Source organism: Schistocerca nitens, chromosome 1 (assembly GCF_023898315.1).
Source record: "Schistocerca nitens isolate TAMUIC-IGC-003100 chromosome 1, iqSchNite1.1, whole genome shotgun sequence".
NCBI classification, from domain to species: Eukaryota; Metazoa; Arthropoda; class Insecta; order Orthoptera; family Acrididae; genus Schistocerca; species Schistocerca nitens.
In genome coordinates, this window is record NC_064614.1 from 792,580,446 (window position 1) to 792,596,744 (window position 16,299).

At 52.2% G+C, this 16,299-nt stretch overlaps 1 protein-coding gene and 30 non-coding genes across 31 annotated transcripts in view; all 31 read left to right on the forward strand.

Moving 5' to 3' along the window:
* The first annotated feature begins 622 nt into the window (after nt 1–622).
* On the forward strand, nt 623–704 carry Trnal-uag (transfer RNA leucine (anticodon UAG)). Its single transcript has one exon. It is a non-coding gene; the product is annotated as a tRNA-Leu (tRNA).
* An 80-nt stretch (nt 705–784) lies between these two features.
* Nucleotides 785–866, forward strand: Trnal-cag (transfer RNA leucine (anticodon CAG)). Its single transcript has one exon. It is a non-coding gene; the product is annotated as a tRNA-Leu (tRNA).
* A 282-nt stretch (nt 867–1,148) lies between these two features.
* On the forward strand, nt 1,149–1,220 carry Trnae-cuc (transfer RNA glutamic acid (anticodon CUC)). The gene has a single exon. It is a non-coding gene; the product is annotated as a tRNA-Glu (tRNA).
* A 386-nt stretch (nt 1,221–1,606) lies between these two features.
* Nucleotides 1,607–1,678, forward strand: Trnah-gug (transfer RNA histidin (anticodon GUG)). Its single transcript has one exon. It is a non-coding gene; the product is annotated as a tRNA-His (tRNA).
* Nucleotides 1,679–2,436: 758 nt separating this feature from the next.
* Nucleotides 2,437–2,518, forward strand: Trnal-uag (transfer RNA leucine (anticodon UAG)). The gene has a single exon. It is a non-coding gene; the product is annotated as a tRNA-Leu (tRNA).
* An 80-nt stretch (nt 2,519–2,598) lies between these two features.
* Nucleotides 2,599–2,680, forward strand: Trnal-cag (transfer RNA leucine (anticodon CAG)). Its single transcript has one exon. It is a non-coding gene; the product is annotated as a tRNA-Leu (tRNA).
* Nucleotides 2,681–2,962: 282 nt separating this feature from the next.
* Nucleotides 2,963–3,034, forward strand: Trnae-cuc (transfer RNA glutamic acid (anticodon CUC)). Its single transcript has one exon. It is a non-coding gene; the product is annotated as a tRNA-Glu (tRNA).
* A 386-nt stretch (nt 3,035–3,420) lies between these two features.
* Trnah-gug (transfer RNA histidin (anticodon GUG)) lies at nt 3,421–3,492 on the forward strand. The gene has a single exon. It is a non-coding gene; the product is annotated as a tRNA-His (tRNA).
* Nucleotides 3,493–4,248: 756 nt separating this feature from the next.
* On the forward strand, nt 4,249–4,330 carry Trnal-uag (transfer RNA leucine (anticodon UAG)). Its single transcript has one exon. It is a non-coding gene; the product is annotated as a tRNA-Leu (tRNA).
* An 80-nt stretch (nt 4,331–4,410) lies between these two features.
* Nucleotides 4,411–4,492, forward strand: Trnal-cag (transfer RNA leucine (anticodon CAG)). Its single transcript has one exon. It is a non-coding gene; the product is annotated as a tRNA-Leu (tRNA).
* A 282-nt stretch (nt 4,493–4,774) lies between these two features.
* Trnae-cuc (transfer RNA glutamic acid (anticodon CUC)) lies at nt 4,775–4,846 on the forward strand. Its single transcript has one exon. It is a non-coding gene; the product is annotated as a tRNA-Glu (tRNA).
* Nucleotides 4,847–5,232: 386 nt separating this feature from the next.
* Trnah-gug (transfer RNA histidin (anticodon GUG)) lies at nt 5,233–5,304 on the forward strand. Its single transcript has one exon. It is a non-coding gene; the product is annotated as a tRNA-His (tRNA).
* A 758-nt stretch (nt 5,305–6,062) lies between these two features.
* On the forward strand, nt 6,063–6,144 carry Trnal-uag (transfer RNA leucine (anticodon UAG)). Its single transcript has one exon. It is a non-coding gene; the product is annotated as a tRNA-Leu (tRNA).
* An 80-nt stretch (nt 6,145–6,224) lies between these two features.
* On the forward strand, nt 6,225–6,306 carry Trnal-cag (transfer RNA leucine (anticodon CAG)). Its single transcript has one exon. It is a non-coding gene; the product is annotated as a tRNA-Leu (tRNA).
* A 358-nt stretch (nt 6,307–6,664) lies between these two features.
* The window catches only part of LOC126203940 (nascent polypeptide-associated complex subunit alpha, muscle-specific form-like), a 58,920-nt gene continuing 49,285 nt past the window's right edge, over nt 6,665–16,299 (forward strand). The window contains exon 1 of the mRNA XM_049938372.1: nt 6,665–6,949. Coding sequence (XP_049794329.1) covers nt 6,665–6,949 — 285 coding nt within the window. The remainder of the gene's footprint in view (nt 6,950–16,299) is intronic.
* Nucleotides 9,323–9,394, forward strand: Trnah-gug (transfer RNA histidin (anticodon GUG)). The gene has a single exon. It is a non-coding gene; the product is annotated as a tRNA-His (tRNA).
* Nucleotides 10,153–10,234, forward strand: Trnal-uag (transfer RNA leucine (anticodon UAG)). Its single transcript has one exon. It is a non-coding gene; the product is annotated as a tRNA-Leu (tRNA).
* On the forward strand, nt 10,315–10,396 carry Trnal-cag (transfer RNA leucine (anticodon CAG)). Its single transcript has one exon. It is a non-coding gene; the product is annotated as a tRNA-Leu (tRNA).
* Nucleotides 10,679–10,750, forward strand: Trnae-cuc (transfer RNA glutamic acid (anticodon CUC)). The gene has a single exon. It is a non-coding gene; the product is annotated as a tRNA-Glu (tRNA).
* Trnah-gug (transfer RNA histidin (anticodon GUG)) lies at nt 11,137–11,208 on the forward strand. Its single transcript has one exon. It is a non-coding gene; the product is annotated as a tRNA-His (tRNA).
* Trnal-uag (transfer RNA leucine (anticodon UAG)) lies at nt 11,967–12,048 on the forward strand. Its single transcript has one exon. It is a non-coding gene; the product is annotated as a tRNA-Leu (tRNA).
* Nucleotides 12,129–12,210, forward strand: Trnal-cag (transfer RNA leucine (anticodon CAG)). The gene has a single exon. It is a non-coding gene; the product is annotated as a tRNA-Leu (tRNA).
* Nucleotides 12,493–12,564, forward strand: Trnae-cuc (transfer RNA glutamic acid (anticodon CUC)). The gene has a single exon. It is a non-coding gene; the product is annotated as a tRNA-Glu (tRNA).
* On the forward strand, nt 12,951–13,022 carry Trnah-gug (transfer RNA histidin (anticodon GUG)). Its single transcript has one exon. It is a non-coding gene; the product is annotated as a tRNA-His (tRNA).
* Trnal-uag (transfer RNA leucine (anticodon UAG)) lies at nt 13,781–13,862 on the forward strand. The gene has a single exon. It is a non-coding gene; the product is annotated as a tRNA-Leu (tRNA).
* Nucleotides 13,943–14,024, forward strand: Trnal-cag (transfer RNA leucine (anticodon CAG)). Its single transcript has one exon. It is a non-coding gene; the product is annotated as a tRNA-Leu (tRNA).
* Nucleotides 14,307–14,378, forward strand: Trnae-cuc (transfer RNA glutamic acid (anticodon CUC)). Its single transcript has one exon. It is a non-coding gene; the product is annotated as a tRNA-Glu (tRNA).
* Trnah-gug (transfer RNA histidin (anticodon GUG)) lies at nt 14,765–14,836 on the forward strand. The gene has a single exon. It is a non-coding gene; the product is annotated as a tRNA-His (tRNA).
* Trnal-uag (transfer RNA leucine (anticodon UAG)) lies at nt 15,595–15,676 on the forward strand. Its single transcript has one exon. It is a non-coding gene; the product is annotated as a tRNA-Leu (tRNA).
* On the forward strand, nt 15,757–15,838 carry Trnal-cag (transfer RNA leucine (anticodon CAG)). Its single transcript has one exon. It is a non-coding gene; the product is annotated as a tRNA-Leu (tRNA).
* Trnae-cuc (transfer RNA glutamic acid (anticodon CUC)) lies at nt 16,121–16,192 on the forward strand. The gene has a single exon. It is a non-coding gene; the product is annotated as a tRNA-Glu (tRNA).

Below are 16,299 nucleotides of genomic sequence, written 5' to 3' on the forward strand. Positions count from 1 at the left end.
GTCGCCTCCCAGAGCGCAGACGTCCGCTGCTCTCTGTAGTCGAAAAGGGCAGTTGTTTTGAAGTGCGATGGATGAGCAGCCAGCCCCAGCAGAACAGGAAGCTGTGGCGTGCACTGTTTCTACAAATGCTAGGAACACTGGTGCCCATTGCAGCGCACGTAGCATGGCCGAGCGCTCTATGGCGCTGGTTTAAGGCACCAGTCTCTTCGTAGGCGTCGGTTCGAATCCCAGCGCTGCCAGGGGTTTTGCTGTAGTCGTGTTAACCTGCCGCTTTCTCTTCACGTGTAACCTCCTTGAGCTCACATATGTTTGTTACATGGAGCATTCTAGCTCCGCCTGACAGGTACAGCTATGATACTTTAGTGGTTACGGAAAGCCCAGGTTCGAAACCTGGTCACAGCACGAAAACGTCTCTCGATGCTGTCTCCTTAACTACGACAGCTACAGACAAGTGGCGTCGCTACCATACGGCGGGCACGGCATTTTCTTGTTGTGGATGGCCTAAAGAGACGCTTCCAGTGGGAGAGCAGTGGAAATACATGGCACAGCGATTGCCAAGACACTTACATTTCGGAGTGATCTTTGTACTACAAAGGAAACGTTTCGCCGCTCGTGCTCCAGCGGTAACGTGGCCGAGCGGTCTAAGGCGCTGGTTTTAGGCACCAGTCTCTTCGGAGGCGTGGGTTCGAATCCCACAGCTGCCAATTTTTACGTCTCACTTTTGTGCCGCTGCGGTGTGTTCTCGTGGCGTAGGACGCAGCTCTTGTGACGCGCGTGTTGTGTAGGTAGCGTGGCCGAGCGGTCTAAGGCGCTGGTTTCAGGCACCAGTCTCTTGAGAGGCGTGGGTTCCAACCCCACAGCTGCCAAACGTGTAATGTTTCCTGTGTCGAAGACGGCTGCGCTTATTGCCTGCAAAGAAAACAGCACAACAAGGCGTGAGCTTCTGCTTCGTGAATTGCCGTAGAACAGTGCGTGGTGCAACGACAGGATTTGGAGGCGCCTTTTGCTCTCATCATTGCTGGCGTTCGTCTCCACGAAATGCGTCCGGAGCACGCCGTTCTATAACGCGAGAGAGTGGATTTTTTACAGTTGTCGACAGTTAACCGTGCGTGGTTGCTGCGTTCGCTGGAAGAGCGCTGCCGCCGTTATCCGGTGTGGTCTAGTGGCTAGGATACCTGGCTCTCACCCAGGAGGCCCGGGTTCGATTCCCGGTACCGGAAATGCGCGTTTTTGTTGCTCCTCTTTTGCGACTTGTCCCGACTTTGATCGACTGACGCTACGCTGACGCGTGTAGAAAGCCACGTTAAGTATGATTCGTGGCAACACCTGACGGCGAGAGAGATGCGGCATCTATCCACTTGTTATCCAGCCACATACGGGTACCTGTAGTCAAGAGGCTTGGAGGACTGCAAGATATTGCCACGGAGGTGAATGCAGCTAACCACTGTAGTTAGTGTCCTGACAGCGCAGCAACGTTCATTTGCTCGTATACACGTGATGCGGACCGTGTCTGACACTGCTGTGGCGTACACCTTGGCCTAGGCTTTGCTGTGTATCGCCACTTGCATTCCAGCCAGCTGCTTTCGTGGGCGGCTTCGTGGCCGTGGCCGTGATCGTCTAGTGGTTAGGACACTGCGTTGTGGCCGCAATAACCCAGGTTCGAATCCTGGTCACGGCAATTTTGAAAGTTTTGCCTTACTGCCGTTGCAATAGCGATAGTGCACGAGTACTCGAAATGACAGTGCTCTCTTGATTTTGTCACTCGTGTTCCGCAGGCCGCAGTTTGCACTATCACTTCCTCACCAACACGTAATGTCGCCTCCCAGAGCGCAGACGTCCGCTGCTCTCTGTAGTCGAAAAGGGCAGTTGTTTTGAAGTGCGATGGATGAGCAGCCAGCCCCAGCAGAACAGGAAGCTGTGGCGTGCACTGTTTCTACAAATGCTAGGAACACTGGTGCCCATTGCAGCGCACGTAGCATGGCCGAGCGCTCTATGGCGCTGGTTTAAGGCACCAGTCTCTTCGTAGGCGTCGGTTCGAATCCCAGCGCTGCCAGGGGTTTTGCTGTAGTCGTGTTAACCTGCCGCTTTCTCTTCACGTGTAACCTCCTTGAGCTCACATATGTTTGTTACATGGAGCATTCTAGCTCCGCCTGACAGGTACAGCTATGATACTTTAGTGGTTACGGAAAGCCCAGGTTCGAAACCTGGTCAGAGCACGAAAACGTCTCTCGATGCTGTCTCCTTAACTACGACAGCTACAGACAAGTGGCGTCGCTACCATACGGCGGGCACGGCATTTTCTTGTTGTGGATGGCCTAAAGAGACGCTTCCAGTGGGAGAGCAGTGGAAATACATGGCACAGCGATTGCCAAGACACTTACATTTCGGAGTGATCTTTGTACTACAAAGGAAACGTTTCGCCGCTCGTGCTCCAGCGGTAACGTGGCCGAGCGGTCTAAGGCGCTGGTTTTAGGCACCAGTCTCTTCGGAGGCGTGGGTTCGAATCCCACAGCTGCCAATTTTTACGTCTCACTTTTGTGCCGCTGCGGTGTGTTCTCGTGGCGTAGGACGCAGCTCTTGTGACGCGCGTGTTGTGTAGGTAGCGTGGCCGAGCGGTCTAAGGCGCTGGTTTCAGGCACCAGTCTCTTGAGAGGCGTGGGTTCCAACCCCACAGCTGCCAAACGTGTAATGTTTCCTGTGTCGAAGACGGCTGCGCTTATTGCCTGCAAAGAAAACAGCACAACAAGGCGTGAGCTTCTGCTTCGTGAATTGCCGTAGAACAGTGCGTGGTGCAACGACAGGATTTGGAGGCGCCTTTTGCTCTCATCATTGCTGGCGTTCGTCTCCACGAAATGCGTCCGGAGCACGCCGTTCTATAACGCGAGAGAGTGGATTTTTTACAGTTGTCGACAGTTAACCGTGCGTGGTTGCTGCGTTCGCTGGAAGAGCGCTGCCGCCGTTATCCGGTGTGGTCTAGTGGCTAGGATACCTGGCTCTCACCCAGGAGGCCCGGGTTCGATTCCCGGTACCGGAAATGCGCGTTTTTGTTGCTCCTCTTTTGCGACTTGTCCCGACTTTGATCGACTGACGCTACGCTGACGCGTGCAGAAAGCCACGTTAAGTATGATTCGTGGCAACACCTGACGGCGAGAGAGATGCGGCATCTATCCACTTGTTATCCAGCCACATACGGGTACCTGTAGTCAAGAGGCTTGGAGGACTGCAAGATATTGCCACGGAGGTGAATGCAGCTAACCACTGTAGTTAGTGTCCTGACAGCGCAGCAACGTTCATTTGCTCGTATACACGTGATGCGGACCGTGTCTGACACTGCTGTGGCGTACACCTTGGCCTAGGCTTTGCTGTGTATCGCCACTTGCATTCCAGCCAGCTGCTTTCGTGGGCGGCTTCGTGGCCGTGGCCGTGATCGTCTAGTGGTTAGGACACTGCGTTGTGGCCGCAATAACCCAGGTTCGAATCCTGGTCACGGCAATTTTGAAAGTTTTGCCTTACTGCCGTTGCAATAGCGATAGTGCACGAGTACTCGAAATGACAGTGCTCTCTTGATTTTGTCACTCGTGTTCCGCAGGCCGCAGTTTGCACTATCACTTCCTCACCAACACGTAATGTCGCCTCCCAGAGCGCAGACGTCCGCTGCTCTCTGTAGTCGAAAAGGGCAGTTGTTTTGAAGTGCGATGGATGAGCAGCCAGCCCCAGCAGAACAGGAAGCTGTGGCGTGCACTGTTTCTACAAATGCTAGGAACACTGGTGCCCATTGCAGCGCACGTAGCATGGCCGAGCGCTCTATGGCGCTGGTTTAAGGCACCAGTCTCTTCGTAGGCGTCGGTTCGAATCCCAGCGCTGCCAGGGGTTTTGCTGTAGTCGTGTTCCTGCCGCTTTCTCTTCACGTGTAACCTCCTTGAGCTCACATATGTTTGTTACATGGAGCATTCTAGCTCCGCCTGACAGGTACAGCTATGATACTTTAGTGGTTACGGAAAGCCCAGGTTCGAAACCTGGTCAGAGCACGAAAACGTCTCTCGATGCTGTCTCCTTAACTACGACAGCTACAGACAAGTGGCGTCGCTACCATACGGCGGGCACGGCATTTTCTTGTTGTGGATGGCCTAAAGAGACGCTTCCAGTGGGAGAGCAGTGGAAATACATGGCACAGCGATTGCCAAGACACTTACATTTCGGAGTGATCTTTGTACTACAAAGGAAACGTTTCGCCGCTCGTGCTCCAGCGGTAACGTGGCCGAGCGGTCTAAGGCGCTGGTTTTAGGCACCAGTCTCTTCGGAGGCGTGGGTTCGAATCCCACAGCTGCCAATTTTTACGTCTCACTTTTGTGCCGCTGCGGTGTGTTCTCGTGGCGTAGGACGCAGCTCTTGTGACGCGCGTGTTGTGTAGGTAGCGTGGCCGAGCGGTCTAAGGCGCTGGTTTCAGGCACCAGTCTCTTGAGAGGCGTGGGTTCCAACCCCACAGCTGCCAAACGTGTAATGTTTCCTGTGTCGAAGACGGCTGCGCTTATTGCCTGCAAAGAAAACAGCACAACAAGGCGTGAGCTTCTGCTTCGTGAATTGCCGTAGAACAGTGCGTGGTGCAACGACAGGATTTGGAGGCGCCTTTTGCTCTCATCATTGCTGGCGTTCGTCTCCACGAAATGCGTCCGGAGCACGCCGTTCTATAACGCGAGAGAGTGGATTTTTTACAGTTGTCGACAGTTAACCGTGCGTGGTTGCTGCGTTCGCTGGAAGAGCGCTGCCGCCGTTATCCGGTGTGGTCTAGTGGCTAGGATACCTGGCTCTCACCCAGGAGGCCCGGGTTCGATTCCCGGTACCGGAAATGCGCGTTTTTGTTGCTCCTCTTTTGCGACTTGTCCCGACTTTGATCGACTGACGCTACGCTGACGCGTGCAGAAAGCCACGTTAAGTATGATTCGTGGCAACACCTGACGGCGAGAGAGATGCGGCATCTATCCACTTGTTATCCAGCCACATACGGGTACCTGTAGTCAAGAGGCTTGGAGGACTGCAAGATATTGCCACGGAGGTGAATGCAGCTAACCACTGTAGTTAGTGTCCTGACAGCGCAGCAACGTTCATTTGCTCGTATACACGTGATGCGGACCGTGTCTGACACTGCTGTGGCGTACACCTTGGCCTAGGCTTTGCTGTGTATCGCCACTTGCATTCCAGCCAGCTGCTTTCGTGGGCGGCTTCGTGGCCGTGGCCGTGATCGTCTAGTGGTTAGGACACTGCGTTGTGGCCGCAATAACCCAGGTTCGAATCCTGGTCACGGCAATTTTGAAAGTTTTGCCTTACTGCCGTTGCAATAGCGATAGTGCACGAGTACTCGAAATGACAGTGCTCTCTTGATTTTGTCACTCGTGTTCCGCAGGCCGCAGTTTGCACTATCACTTCCTCACCAACACGTAATGTCGCCTCCCAGAGCGCAGACGTCCGCTGCTCTCTGTAGTCGAAAAGGGCAGTTGTTTTGAAGTGCGATGGATGAGCAGCCAGCCCCAGCAGAACAGGAAGCTGTGGCGTGCACTGTTTCTACAAATGCTAGGAACACTGGTGCCCATTGCAGCGCACGTAGCATGGCCGAGCGCTCTATGGCGCTGGTTTAAGGCACCAGTCTCTTCGTAGGCGTCGGTTCGAATCCCAGCGCTGCCAGGGGTTTTGCTGTAGTCGTGTTAACCTGCCGCTTTCTCTTCACGTGTAACCTCCTTGAGCTCACATATGTTTGTTACATGGAGCATTCTAGCTCCGCCTGACAGGTACAGCTATGATACTTTAGTGGTTACGGAAAGCCCAGGTTCGAAACCTGGTCACAGCACGAAAACGTCTCTCGATGCTGTCTCCTTAACTACGACAGCTACAGACAAGTGGCGTCGCTACCATACGGCGGGCACGGCATTTTCTTGTTGTGGATGGCCTAAAGAGACGCTTCCAGTGGGAGAGCAGTGGAAATACATGGCACAGCGATTGCCAAGACACTTACATTTCGGAGTGATCTTTGTACTACAAAGGAAACGTTTCGCCGCTCGTGCTCCAGCGGTAACGTGGCCGAGCGGTCTAAGGCGCTGGTTTTAGGCACCAGTCTCTTCGGAGGCGTGGGTTCGAATCCCACAGCTGCCAATTTTTACGTCTCACTTTTGTGCCGCTGCGGTGTGTTCTCGTGGCGTAGGACGCAGCTCTTGTGACGCGCGTGTTGTGTAGGTAGCGTGGCCGAGCGGTCTAAGGCGCTGGTTTCAGGCACCAGTCTCTTGAGAGGCGTGGGTTCCAACCCCACAGCTGCCAAACGTGTAATGTTTCCTGTGTCGAAGACGGCTGCGCTTATTGCCTGCAAAGAAAACAGCACAACAAGGCGTGAGCTTCTGCTTCGTGAATTGCCGTAGAACAGTGCGTGGTGCAACGACAGGATTTGGAGGCGCCTTTTGCTCTCATCATTGCTGGCGTTCGTCTCCACGAAATGCGTCCGGAGCACGCCGTTCTATAACGCGAGAGAGTGGATTTTTTACAGTTGTCGACAGTTAACCGTGCGTGGTTGCTGCGTTCGCTGGAAGAGCGCTGCCGCCGTTATCCGGTGTGGTCTAGTGGCTCACTCGACTTTGACAAAGCCTTCGACAGAGTTAACCATAGTTTTCTCCTTCGCACCATGGGCGCAATGGGCTTCCCACCCAGATTCATTGCGGTAGTAAGCAATACATTAAGAAACAACTCAGCCAGATTTGTCATCAATGGGCACATCAGCCGCCCGATTGACGTCACCAGCTCCATTAGGCAAGGATGTCCAATGTCAATGGCACTCTTCGCCATCGCCATCGAGCCCCTGCTTGCCTCCCTTATGAAACATCTACAAGGACTACAAATACATGGAGAAAAGATCGTGTGCAAGGCATACGCTGATGATGTTGGCTTCCTAGTCGTGAATGGCGCTGAAGTACAGAGCGCACTACGAATAGTAACAAAATATGAACAGGCATCTGGTGCAAAACTTAATAGAACAAAGTCGGGGATTTTCAACATCGGCCGTGGAATTGGGACGCAAACGCAGGATCTGTTACGCGAGCTTGTAACCATGAAATGTCTCGGCATAGATTTTAAAAGAAATATCAAACACACTATTGCTGTGAATTATCGAAAATTACTTAACAGCATACGCGTCTCTGTACAAGCACATAGTATTAGGAAACTCGATGAACTTCAAAAAGTAACAGTGGCAAATGTATACATCACATCCAAAGTTAATTATGTAGCACAAGTTCTGCCACCACCTGCGACTTTGTTGAAAAGCATCGCATCCGCACTAGGACACTTTGTGAGCCGCGGACGTATTTTCAAAGTCAAATATGACATTCTGATGCTCCCTACGAAATGTGGTGGGTTAAATCTTACCGATGTCAGCAAAAAAGCGCAAGCCTTATACCTTGCTACCACATACAAACAATGGAAAGAGCCAAGTGGTACCCTCGCTGCACATTTGTTAAACGAAATAGCTCCTGCTGACGTCAGTGCACCTATAAATGTCCAACACATACCCAACGGGCTATACCACTTGAAATACTTTTTCATAGAATACAGCTATATACAGGCAAGGATTCCTGGAAAAGACATCATGAAAGTAAAAGAACTTTATACTAACTTGATGAAAGACAAACCCAGAAACGACGTAGAACAAAAGTATCCTTGTTATAACTGGGAAACAATATGGGAAAATATTCACTGCCGGAACTTGCCAACGTATGTCAAATCGACCTGGTACTTTGCTGTAAACAGAAAAATTACGACGAACTCTAAACTTCACTCTATCCGATTGGCCGAGTCACCGCTGTGTCCATTATGTAAAATACCAGATACCGAAGAGCATAGATTGCTGTGTGACAGGGTAAAGGAAATATGGCTCTACATAAGACAAAAGATAGCGAGCGTCAGCAGAACTACGCCCAATGCCGTTACGACTGCTGAATTTTTAAACCCTGACGGTCTACCTTACCCTAAAACCAAACGAAATGCAATTAACTGGTTGAAAGGCCAAACGATGCATTACGTCCTAACAAAAGAATCAAGCAATAGGGAGGACTTCTGGGTATACCTTACAACTGAGCACCACAAATTGATGTGTACTAAAAAATACAAAGACAATTACGCAAACTTTTTAACTAAAACAATCCTATAACCAATGGAAATGCGTAATTTACATTGCGCATCCAAGCATTTCGTATATTAGACGAATGATTTTTGGTTAAAGTTTGTACTTCACGTAGCAGGAGGAGGATTTCCAACAGAAAGTAGTTAGAGGAGATCATTAGTATAGACCAATTAAGCCTTTGTGTATCTATTACTTTGGTTTCGGTGAAACGCAGTGATGAAACTGGTATACACCATTTATTTAGTTTCTGTCTTTCTTTCCTTTTCTTTTCACAAGAAGATACATTTATGTTAATCAAGTGTAAACTCAAGCAGAAGAAGCCTATTTTACTTCATTACCTTCTGAAAAAGGACATTATACTTATCAGGAATAATGAGTTTGCTTCTTTCCGTTTTTCCACGCACGGAGAAAAAAATTTACAGATGCAGTTACATTTCCAAAACAATTATGAGACTGCCTTCTCAATGGAATTTACTTTTATTTTTATTCAAGCCATGTTGCAAACAAAGGCAACAGAAGGGGCATACTTCGTTCGTCGTTCAGAAGAAGCGCGTTTCCACATCATCAACTTACACATTCATTCTTAAAGGCGGAGAAGCCAGGCCGAGAAGGCAACACTTGGAGAGCGTAAAGGATGGGTTGAAGGGGAGGAAGGAGACCCAAAAAAAAAAGAAAAAAAAAAAAAAAAAACAAAAAAAAAAAAAAAAAAAAAAAAAAAAAGTGGCTAGGATACCTGGCTCTCACCCAGGAGGCCCGGGTTCGATTCCCGGTACCGGAAATGCGCGTTTTTGTTGCTCCTCTTTTGCGACTTGTCCCGACTTTGATCGACTGACGCTACGCTGACGCGTGCAGAAAGCCACGTTAAGTATGATTCGTGGCAACACCTGACGGCGAGAGAGATGCGGCATCTATCCACTTGTTATCCAGCCACATACGGGTACCTGTAGTCAAGAGGCTTGGAGGACTGCAAGATATTGCCACGGAGGTGAATGCAGCTAACCACTGTAGTTAGTGTCCTGACAGCGCAGCAACGTTCATTTGCTCGTATACACGTGATGCGGACCGTGTCTGACACTGCTGTGGCGTACACCTTGGCCTAGGCTTTGCTGTGTATCGCCACTTGCATTCCAGCCAGCTGCTTTCGTGGGCGGCTTCGTGGCCGTGGCCGTGATCGTCTAGTGGTTAGGACACTGCGTTGTGGCCGCAATAACCCAGGTTCGAATCCTGGTCACGGCAATTTTGAAAGTTTTGCCTTACTGCCGTTGCAATAGCGATAGTGCACGAGTACTCGAAATGACAGTGCTCTCTTGATTTTGTCACTCGTGTTCCGCAGGCCGCAGTTTGCACTATCACTTCCTCACCAACACGTAATGTCGCCTCCCAGAGCGCAGACGTCCGCTGCTCTCTGTAGTCGAAAAGGGCAGTTGTTTTGAAGTGCGATGGATGAGCAGCCAGCCCCAGCAGAACAGGAAGCTGTGGCGTGCACTGTTTCTACAAATGCTAGGAACACTGGTGCCCATTGCAGCGCACGTAGCATGGCCGAGCGCTCTATGGCGCTGGTTTAAGGCACCAGTCTCTTCGTAGGCGTCGGTTCGAATCCCAGCGCTGCCAGGGGTTTTGCTGTAGTCGTGTTAACCTGCCGCTTTCTCTTCACGTGTAACCTCCTTGAGCTCACATATGTTTGTTACATGGAGCATTCTAGCTCCGCCTGACAGGTACAGCTATGATACTTTAGTGGTTACGGAAAGCCCAGGTTCGAAACCTGGTCACAGCACGAAAACGTCTCTCGATGCTGTCTCCTTAACTACGACAGCTACAGACAAGTGGCGTCGCTACCATACGGCGGGCACGGCATTTTCTTGTTGTGGATGGCCTAAAGAGACGCTTCCAGTGGGAGAGCAGTGGAAATACATGGCACAGCGATTGCCAAGACACTTACATTTCGGAGTGATCTTTGTACTACAAAGGAAACGTTTCGCCGCTCGTGCTCCAGCGGTAACGTGGCCGAGCGGTCTAAGGCGCTGGTTTTAGGCACCAGTCTCTTCGGAGGCGTGGGTTCGAATCCCACAGCTGCCAATTTTTACGTCTCACTTTTGTGCCGCTGCGGTGTGTTCTCGTGGCGTAGGACGCAGCTCTTGTGACGCGCGTGTTGTGTAGGTAGCGTGGCCGAGCGGTCTAAGGCGCTGGTTTCAGGCACCAGTCTCTTGAGAGGCGTGGGTTCCAACCCCACAGCTGCCAAACGTGTAATGTTTCCTGTGTCGAAGACGGCTGCGCTTATTGCCTGCAAAGAAAACAGCACAACAAGGCGTGAGCTTCTGCTTCGTGAATTGCCGTAGAACAGTGCGTGGTGCAACGACAGGATTTGGAGGCGCCTTTTGCTCTCATCATTGCTGGCGTTCGTCTCCACGAAATGCGTCCGGAGCACGCCGTTCTATAACGCGAGAGAGTGGATTTTTTACAGTTGTCGACAGTTAACCGTGCGTGGTTGCTGCGTTCGCTGGAAGAGCGCTGCCGCCGTTATCCGGTGTGGTCTAGTGGCTAGGATACCTGGCTCTCACCCAGGAGGCCCGGGTTCGATTCCCGGTACCGGAAATGCGCGTTTTTGTTGCTCCTCTTTTGCGACTTGTCCCGACTTTGATCGACTGACGCTACGCTGACGCGTGCAGAAAGCCACGTTAAGTATGATTCGTGGCAACACCTGACGGCGAGAGAGATGCGGCATCTATCCACTTGTTATCCAGCCACATACGGGTACCTGTAGTCAAGAGGCTTGGAGGACTGCAAGATATTGCCACGGAGGTGAATGCAGCTAACCACTGTAGTTAGTGTCCTGACAGCGCAGCAACGTTCATTTGCTCGTATACACGTGATGCGGACCGTGTCTGACACTGCTGTGGCGTACACCTTGGCCTAGGCTTTGCTGTGTATCGCCACTTGCATTCCAGCCAGCTGCTTTCGTGGGCGGCTTCGTGGCCGTGGCCGTGATCGTCTAGTGGTTAGGACACTGCGTTGTGGCCGCAATAACCCAGGTTCGAATCCTGGTCACGGCAATTTTGAAAGTTTTGCCTTACTGCCGTTGCAATAGCGATAGTGCACGAGTACTCGAAATGACAGTGCTCTCTTGATTTTGTCACTCGTGTTCCGCAGGCCGCAGTTTGCACTATCACTTCCTCACCAACACGTAATGTCGCCTCCCAGAGCGCAGACGTCCGCTGCTCTCTGTAGTCGAAAAGGGCAGTTGTTTTGAAGTGCGATGGATGAGCAGCCAGCCCCAGCAGAACAGGAAGCTGTGGCGTGCACTGTTTCTACAAATGCTAGGAACACTGGTGCCCATTGCAGCGCACGTAGCATGGCCGAGCGCTCTATGGCGCTGGTTTAAGGCACCAGTCTCTTCGTAGGCGTCGGTTCGAATCCCAGCGCTGCCAGGGGTTTTGCTGTAGTCGTGTTAACCTGCCGCTTTCTCTTCACGTGTAACCTCCTTGAGCTCACATATGTTTGTTACATGGAGCATTCTAGCTCCGCCTGACAGGTACAGCTATGATACTTTAGTGGTTACGGAAAGCCCAGGTTCGAAACCTGGTCACAGCACGAAAACGTCTCTCGATGCTGTCTCCTTAACTACGACAGCTACAGACAAGTGGCGTCGCTACCATACGGCGGGCACGGCATTTTCTTGTTGTGGATGGCCTAAAGAGACGCTTCCAGTGGGAGAGCAGTGGAAATACATGGCACAGCGATTGCCAAGACACTTACATTTCGGAGTGATCTTTGTACTACAAAGGAAACGTTTCGCCGCTCGTGCTCCAGCGGTAACGTGGCCGAGCGGTCTAAGGCGCTGGTTTTAGGCACCAGTCTCTTCGGAGGCGTGGGTTCGAATCCCACAGCTGCCAATTTTTACGTCTCACTTTTGTGCCGCTGCGGTGTGTTCTCGTGGCGTAGGACGCAGCTCTTGTGACGCGCGTGTTGTGTAGGTAGCGTGGCCGAGCGGTCTAAGGCGCTGGTTTCAGGCACCAGTCTCTTGAGAGGCGTGGGTTCCAACCCCACAGCTGCCAAACGTGTAATGTTTCCTGTGTCGAAGACGGCTGCGCTTATTGCCTGCAAAGAAAACAGCACAACAAGGCGTGAGCTTCTGCTTCGTGAATTGCCGTAGAACAGTGCGTGGTGCAACGACAGGATTTGGAGGCGCCTTTTGCTCTCATCATTGCTGGCGTTCGTCTCCACGAAATGCGTCCGGAGCACGCCGTTCTATAACGCGAGAGAGTGGATTTTTTACAGTTGTCGACAGTTAACCGTGCGTGGTTGCTGCGTTCGCTGGAAGAGCGCTGCCGCCGTTATCCGGTGTGGTCTAGTGGCTAGGATACCTGGCTCTCACCCAGGAGGCCCGGGTTCGATTCCCGGTACCGGAAATGCGCGTTTTTGTTGCTCCTCTTTTGCGACTTGTCCCGACTTTGATCGACTGACGCTACGCTGACGCGTGCAGAAAGCCACGTTAAGTATGATTCGTGGCAACACCTGACGGCGAGAGAGATGCGGCATCTATCCACTTGTTATCCAGCCACATACGGGTACCTGTAGTCAAGAGGCTTGGAGGACTGCAAGATATTGCCACGGAGGTGAATGCAGCTAACCACTGTAGTTAGTGTCCTGACAGCGCAGCAACGTTCATTTGCTCGTATACACGTGATGCGGACCGTGTCTGACACTGCTGTGGCGTACACCTTGGCCTAGGCTTTGCTGTGTATCGCCACTTGCATTCCAGCCAGCTGCTTTCGTGGGCGGCTTCGTGGCCGTGGCCGTGATCGTCTAGTGGTTAGGACACTGCGTTGTGGCCGCAATAACCCAGGTTCGAATCCTGGTCACGGCAATTTTGAAAGTTTTGCCTTACTGCCGTTGCAATAGCGATAGTGCACGAGTACTCGAAATGACAGTGCTCTCTTGATTTTGTCACTCGTGTTCCGCAGGCCGCAGTTTGCACTATCACTTCCTCACCAACACGTAATGTCGCCTCCCAGAGCGCAGACGTCCGCTGCTCTCTGTAGTCGAAAAGGGCAGTTGTTTTGAAGTGCGATGGATGAGCAGCCAGCCCCAGCAGAACAGGAAGCTGTGGCGTGCACTGTTTCTACAAATGCTAGGAACACTGGTGCCCATTGCAGCGCACGTAGCATGGCCGAGCGCTCTATGGCGCTGGTTTAAGGCACCAGTCTCTTCGTAGGCGTCGGTTCGAATCCCAGCGCTGCCAGGGGTTTTGCTGTAGTCGTGTTAACCTGCCGCTTTCTCTTCACGTGTAACCTCCTTGAGCTCACATATGTTTGTTACATGGAGCATTCTAGCTCCGCCTGACAGGTACAGCTATGATACTTTAGTGGTTACGGAAAGCCCAGGTTCGAAACCTGGTCACAGCACGAAAACGTCTCTCGATGCTGTCTCCTTAACTACGACAGCTACAGACAAGTGGCGTCGCTACCATACGGCGGGCACGGCATTTTCTTGTTGTGGATGGCCTAAAGAGACGCTTCCAGTGGGAGAGCAGTGGAAATACATGGCACAGCGATTGCCAAGACACTTACATTTCGGAGTGATCTTTGTACTACAAAGGAAACGTTTCGCCGCTCGTGCTCCAGCGGTAACGTGGCCGAGCGGTCTAAGGCGCTGGTTTTAGGCACCAGTCTCTTCGGAGGCGTGGGTTCGAATCCCACAGCTGCCAATTTTTACGTCTCACTTTTGTGCCGCTGCGGTGTGTTCTCGTGGCGTAGGACGCAGCTCTTGTGACGCGCGTGTTGTGTAGGTAGCGTGGCCGAGCGGTCTAAGGCGCTGGTTTCAGGCACCAGTCTCTTGAGAGGCGTGGGTTCCAACCCCACAGCTGCCAAACGTGTAATGTTTCCTGTGTCGAAGACGGCTGCGCTTATTGCCTGCAAAGAAAACAGCACAACAAGGCGTGAGCTTCTGCTTCGTGAATTGCCGTAGAACAGTGCGTGGTGCAACGACAGGATTTGGAGGCGCCTTTTGCTCTCATCATTGCTGGCGTTCGTCTCCACGAAATGCGTCCGGAGCACGCCGTTCTATAACGCGAGAGAGTGGATTTTTTACAGTTGTCGACAGTTAACCGTGCGTGGTTGCTGCGTTCGCTGGAAGAGCGCTGCCGCCGTTATCCGGTGTGGTCTAGTGGCTAGGATACCTGGCTCTCACCCAGGAGGCCCGGGTTCGATTCCCGGTACCGGAAATGCGCGTTTTTGTTGCTCCTCTTTTGCGACTTGTCCCGACTTTGATCGACTGACGCTACGCTGACGCGTGCAGAAAGCCACGTTAAGTATGATTCGTGGCAACACCTGACGGCGAGAGAGATGCGGCATCTATCCACTTGTTATCCAGCCACATACGGGTACCTGTAGTCAAGAGGCTTGGAGGACTGCAAGATATTGCCACGGAGGTGAATGCAGCTAACCACTGTAGTTAGTGTCCTGACAGCGCAGCAACGTTCATTTGCTCGTATACACGTGATGCGGACCGTGTCTGACACTGCTGTGGCGTACACCTTGGCCTAGGCTTTGCTGTGTATCGCCACTTGCATTCCAGCCAGCTGCTTTCGTGGGCGGCTTCGTGGCCGTGGCCGTGATCGTCTAGTGGTTAGGACACTGCGTTGTGGCCGCAATAACCCAGGTTCGAATCCTGGTCACGGCAATTTTGAAAGTTTTGCCTTACTGCCGTTGCAATAGCGATAGTGCACGAGTACTCGAAATGACAGTGCTCTCTTGATTTTGTCACTCGTGTTCCGCAGGCCGCAGTTTGCACTATCACTTCCTCACCAACACGTAATGTCGCCTCCCAGAGCGCAGACGTCCGCTGCTCTCTGTAGTCGAAAAGGGCAGTTGTTTTGAAGTGCGATGGATGAGCAGCCAGCCCCAGCAGAACAGGAAGCTGTGGCGTGCACTGTTTCTACAAATGCTAGGAACACTGGTGCCCATTGCAGCGCACGTAGCATGGCCGAGCGCTCTATGGCGCTGGTTTAAGGCACCAGTCTCTTCGTAGGCGTCGGTTCGAATCCCAGCGCTGCCAGGGGTTTTGCTGTAGTCGTGTTAACCTGCCGCTTTCTCTTCACGTGTAACCTCCTTGAGCTCACATATGTTTGTTACATGGAGCATTCTAGCTCCGCCTGACAGGTACAGCTATGATACTTTAGTGGTTACGGAAAGCCCAGGTTCGAAACCTGGTCACAGCACGAAAACGTCTCTCGATGCTGTCTCCTTAACTACGACAGCTACAGACAAGTGGCGTCGCTACCATACGGCGGGCACGGCATTTTCTTGTTGTGGATGGCCTAAAGAGACGCTTCCAGTGGGAGAGCAGTGGAAATACATGGCACAGCGATTGCCAAGACACTTACATTTCGGAGTGATCTTTGTACTACAAAGGAAACGTTTCGCCGCTCGTGCTCCAGCGGTAACGTGGCCGAGCGGTCTAAGGCGCTGGTTTTAGGCACCAGTCTCTTCGGAGGCGTGGGTTCGAATCCCACAGCTGCCAATTTTTACGTCTCACTTTTGTGCCGCTGCGGTGTGTTCTCGTGGCGTAGGACGCAGCTCTTGTGACGCGCGTGTTGTGTAGGTAGCGTGGCCGAGCGGTGTAAGGCGCTGGTTTCAGGCACCAGTCTCTTGAGAGGCGTGGGTTCCAACCCCACAGCTGCCAAACGTGTAATGTTTCCTGTGTCGAAGACGGCTGCGCTTATTGCCTGCAAAGAAAACAGCACAACAAGGCGTGAGCTTCTGCTTCGTGAATTGCCGTAGAACAGTGCGTGGTGCAACGACAGGATTTGGAGGCGCCTTTTGCTCTCATCATTGCTGGCGTTCGTCTCCACGAAATGCGTCCGGAGCACGCCGTTCTATAACGCGAGAGAGTGGATTTTTTACAGTTGTCGACAGTTAACCGTGCGTGGTTGCTGCGTTCGCTGGAAGAGCGCTGCCGCCGTTATCCGGTGTGGTCTAGTGGCTAGGATACCTGGCTCTCACCCAGGAGGCCCGGGTTCGATTCCCGGTACCGGAAATGCGCGTTTTTGTTGCTCCTCTTTTGCGACTTGTCCCGACTTTGATCGACTGACGCTACGCTGACGCGTGCAGAAAGCCACGTTAAGTATGATTCGTGGCAACACC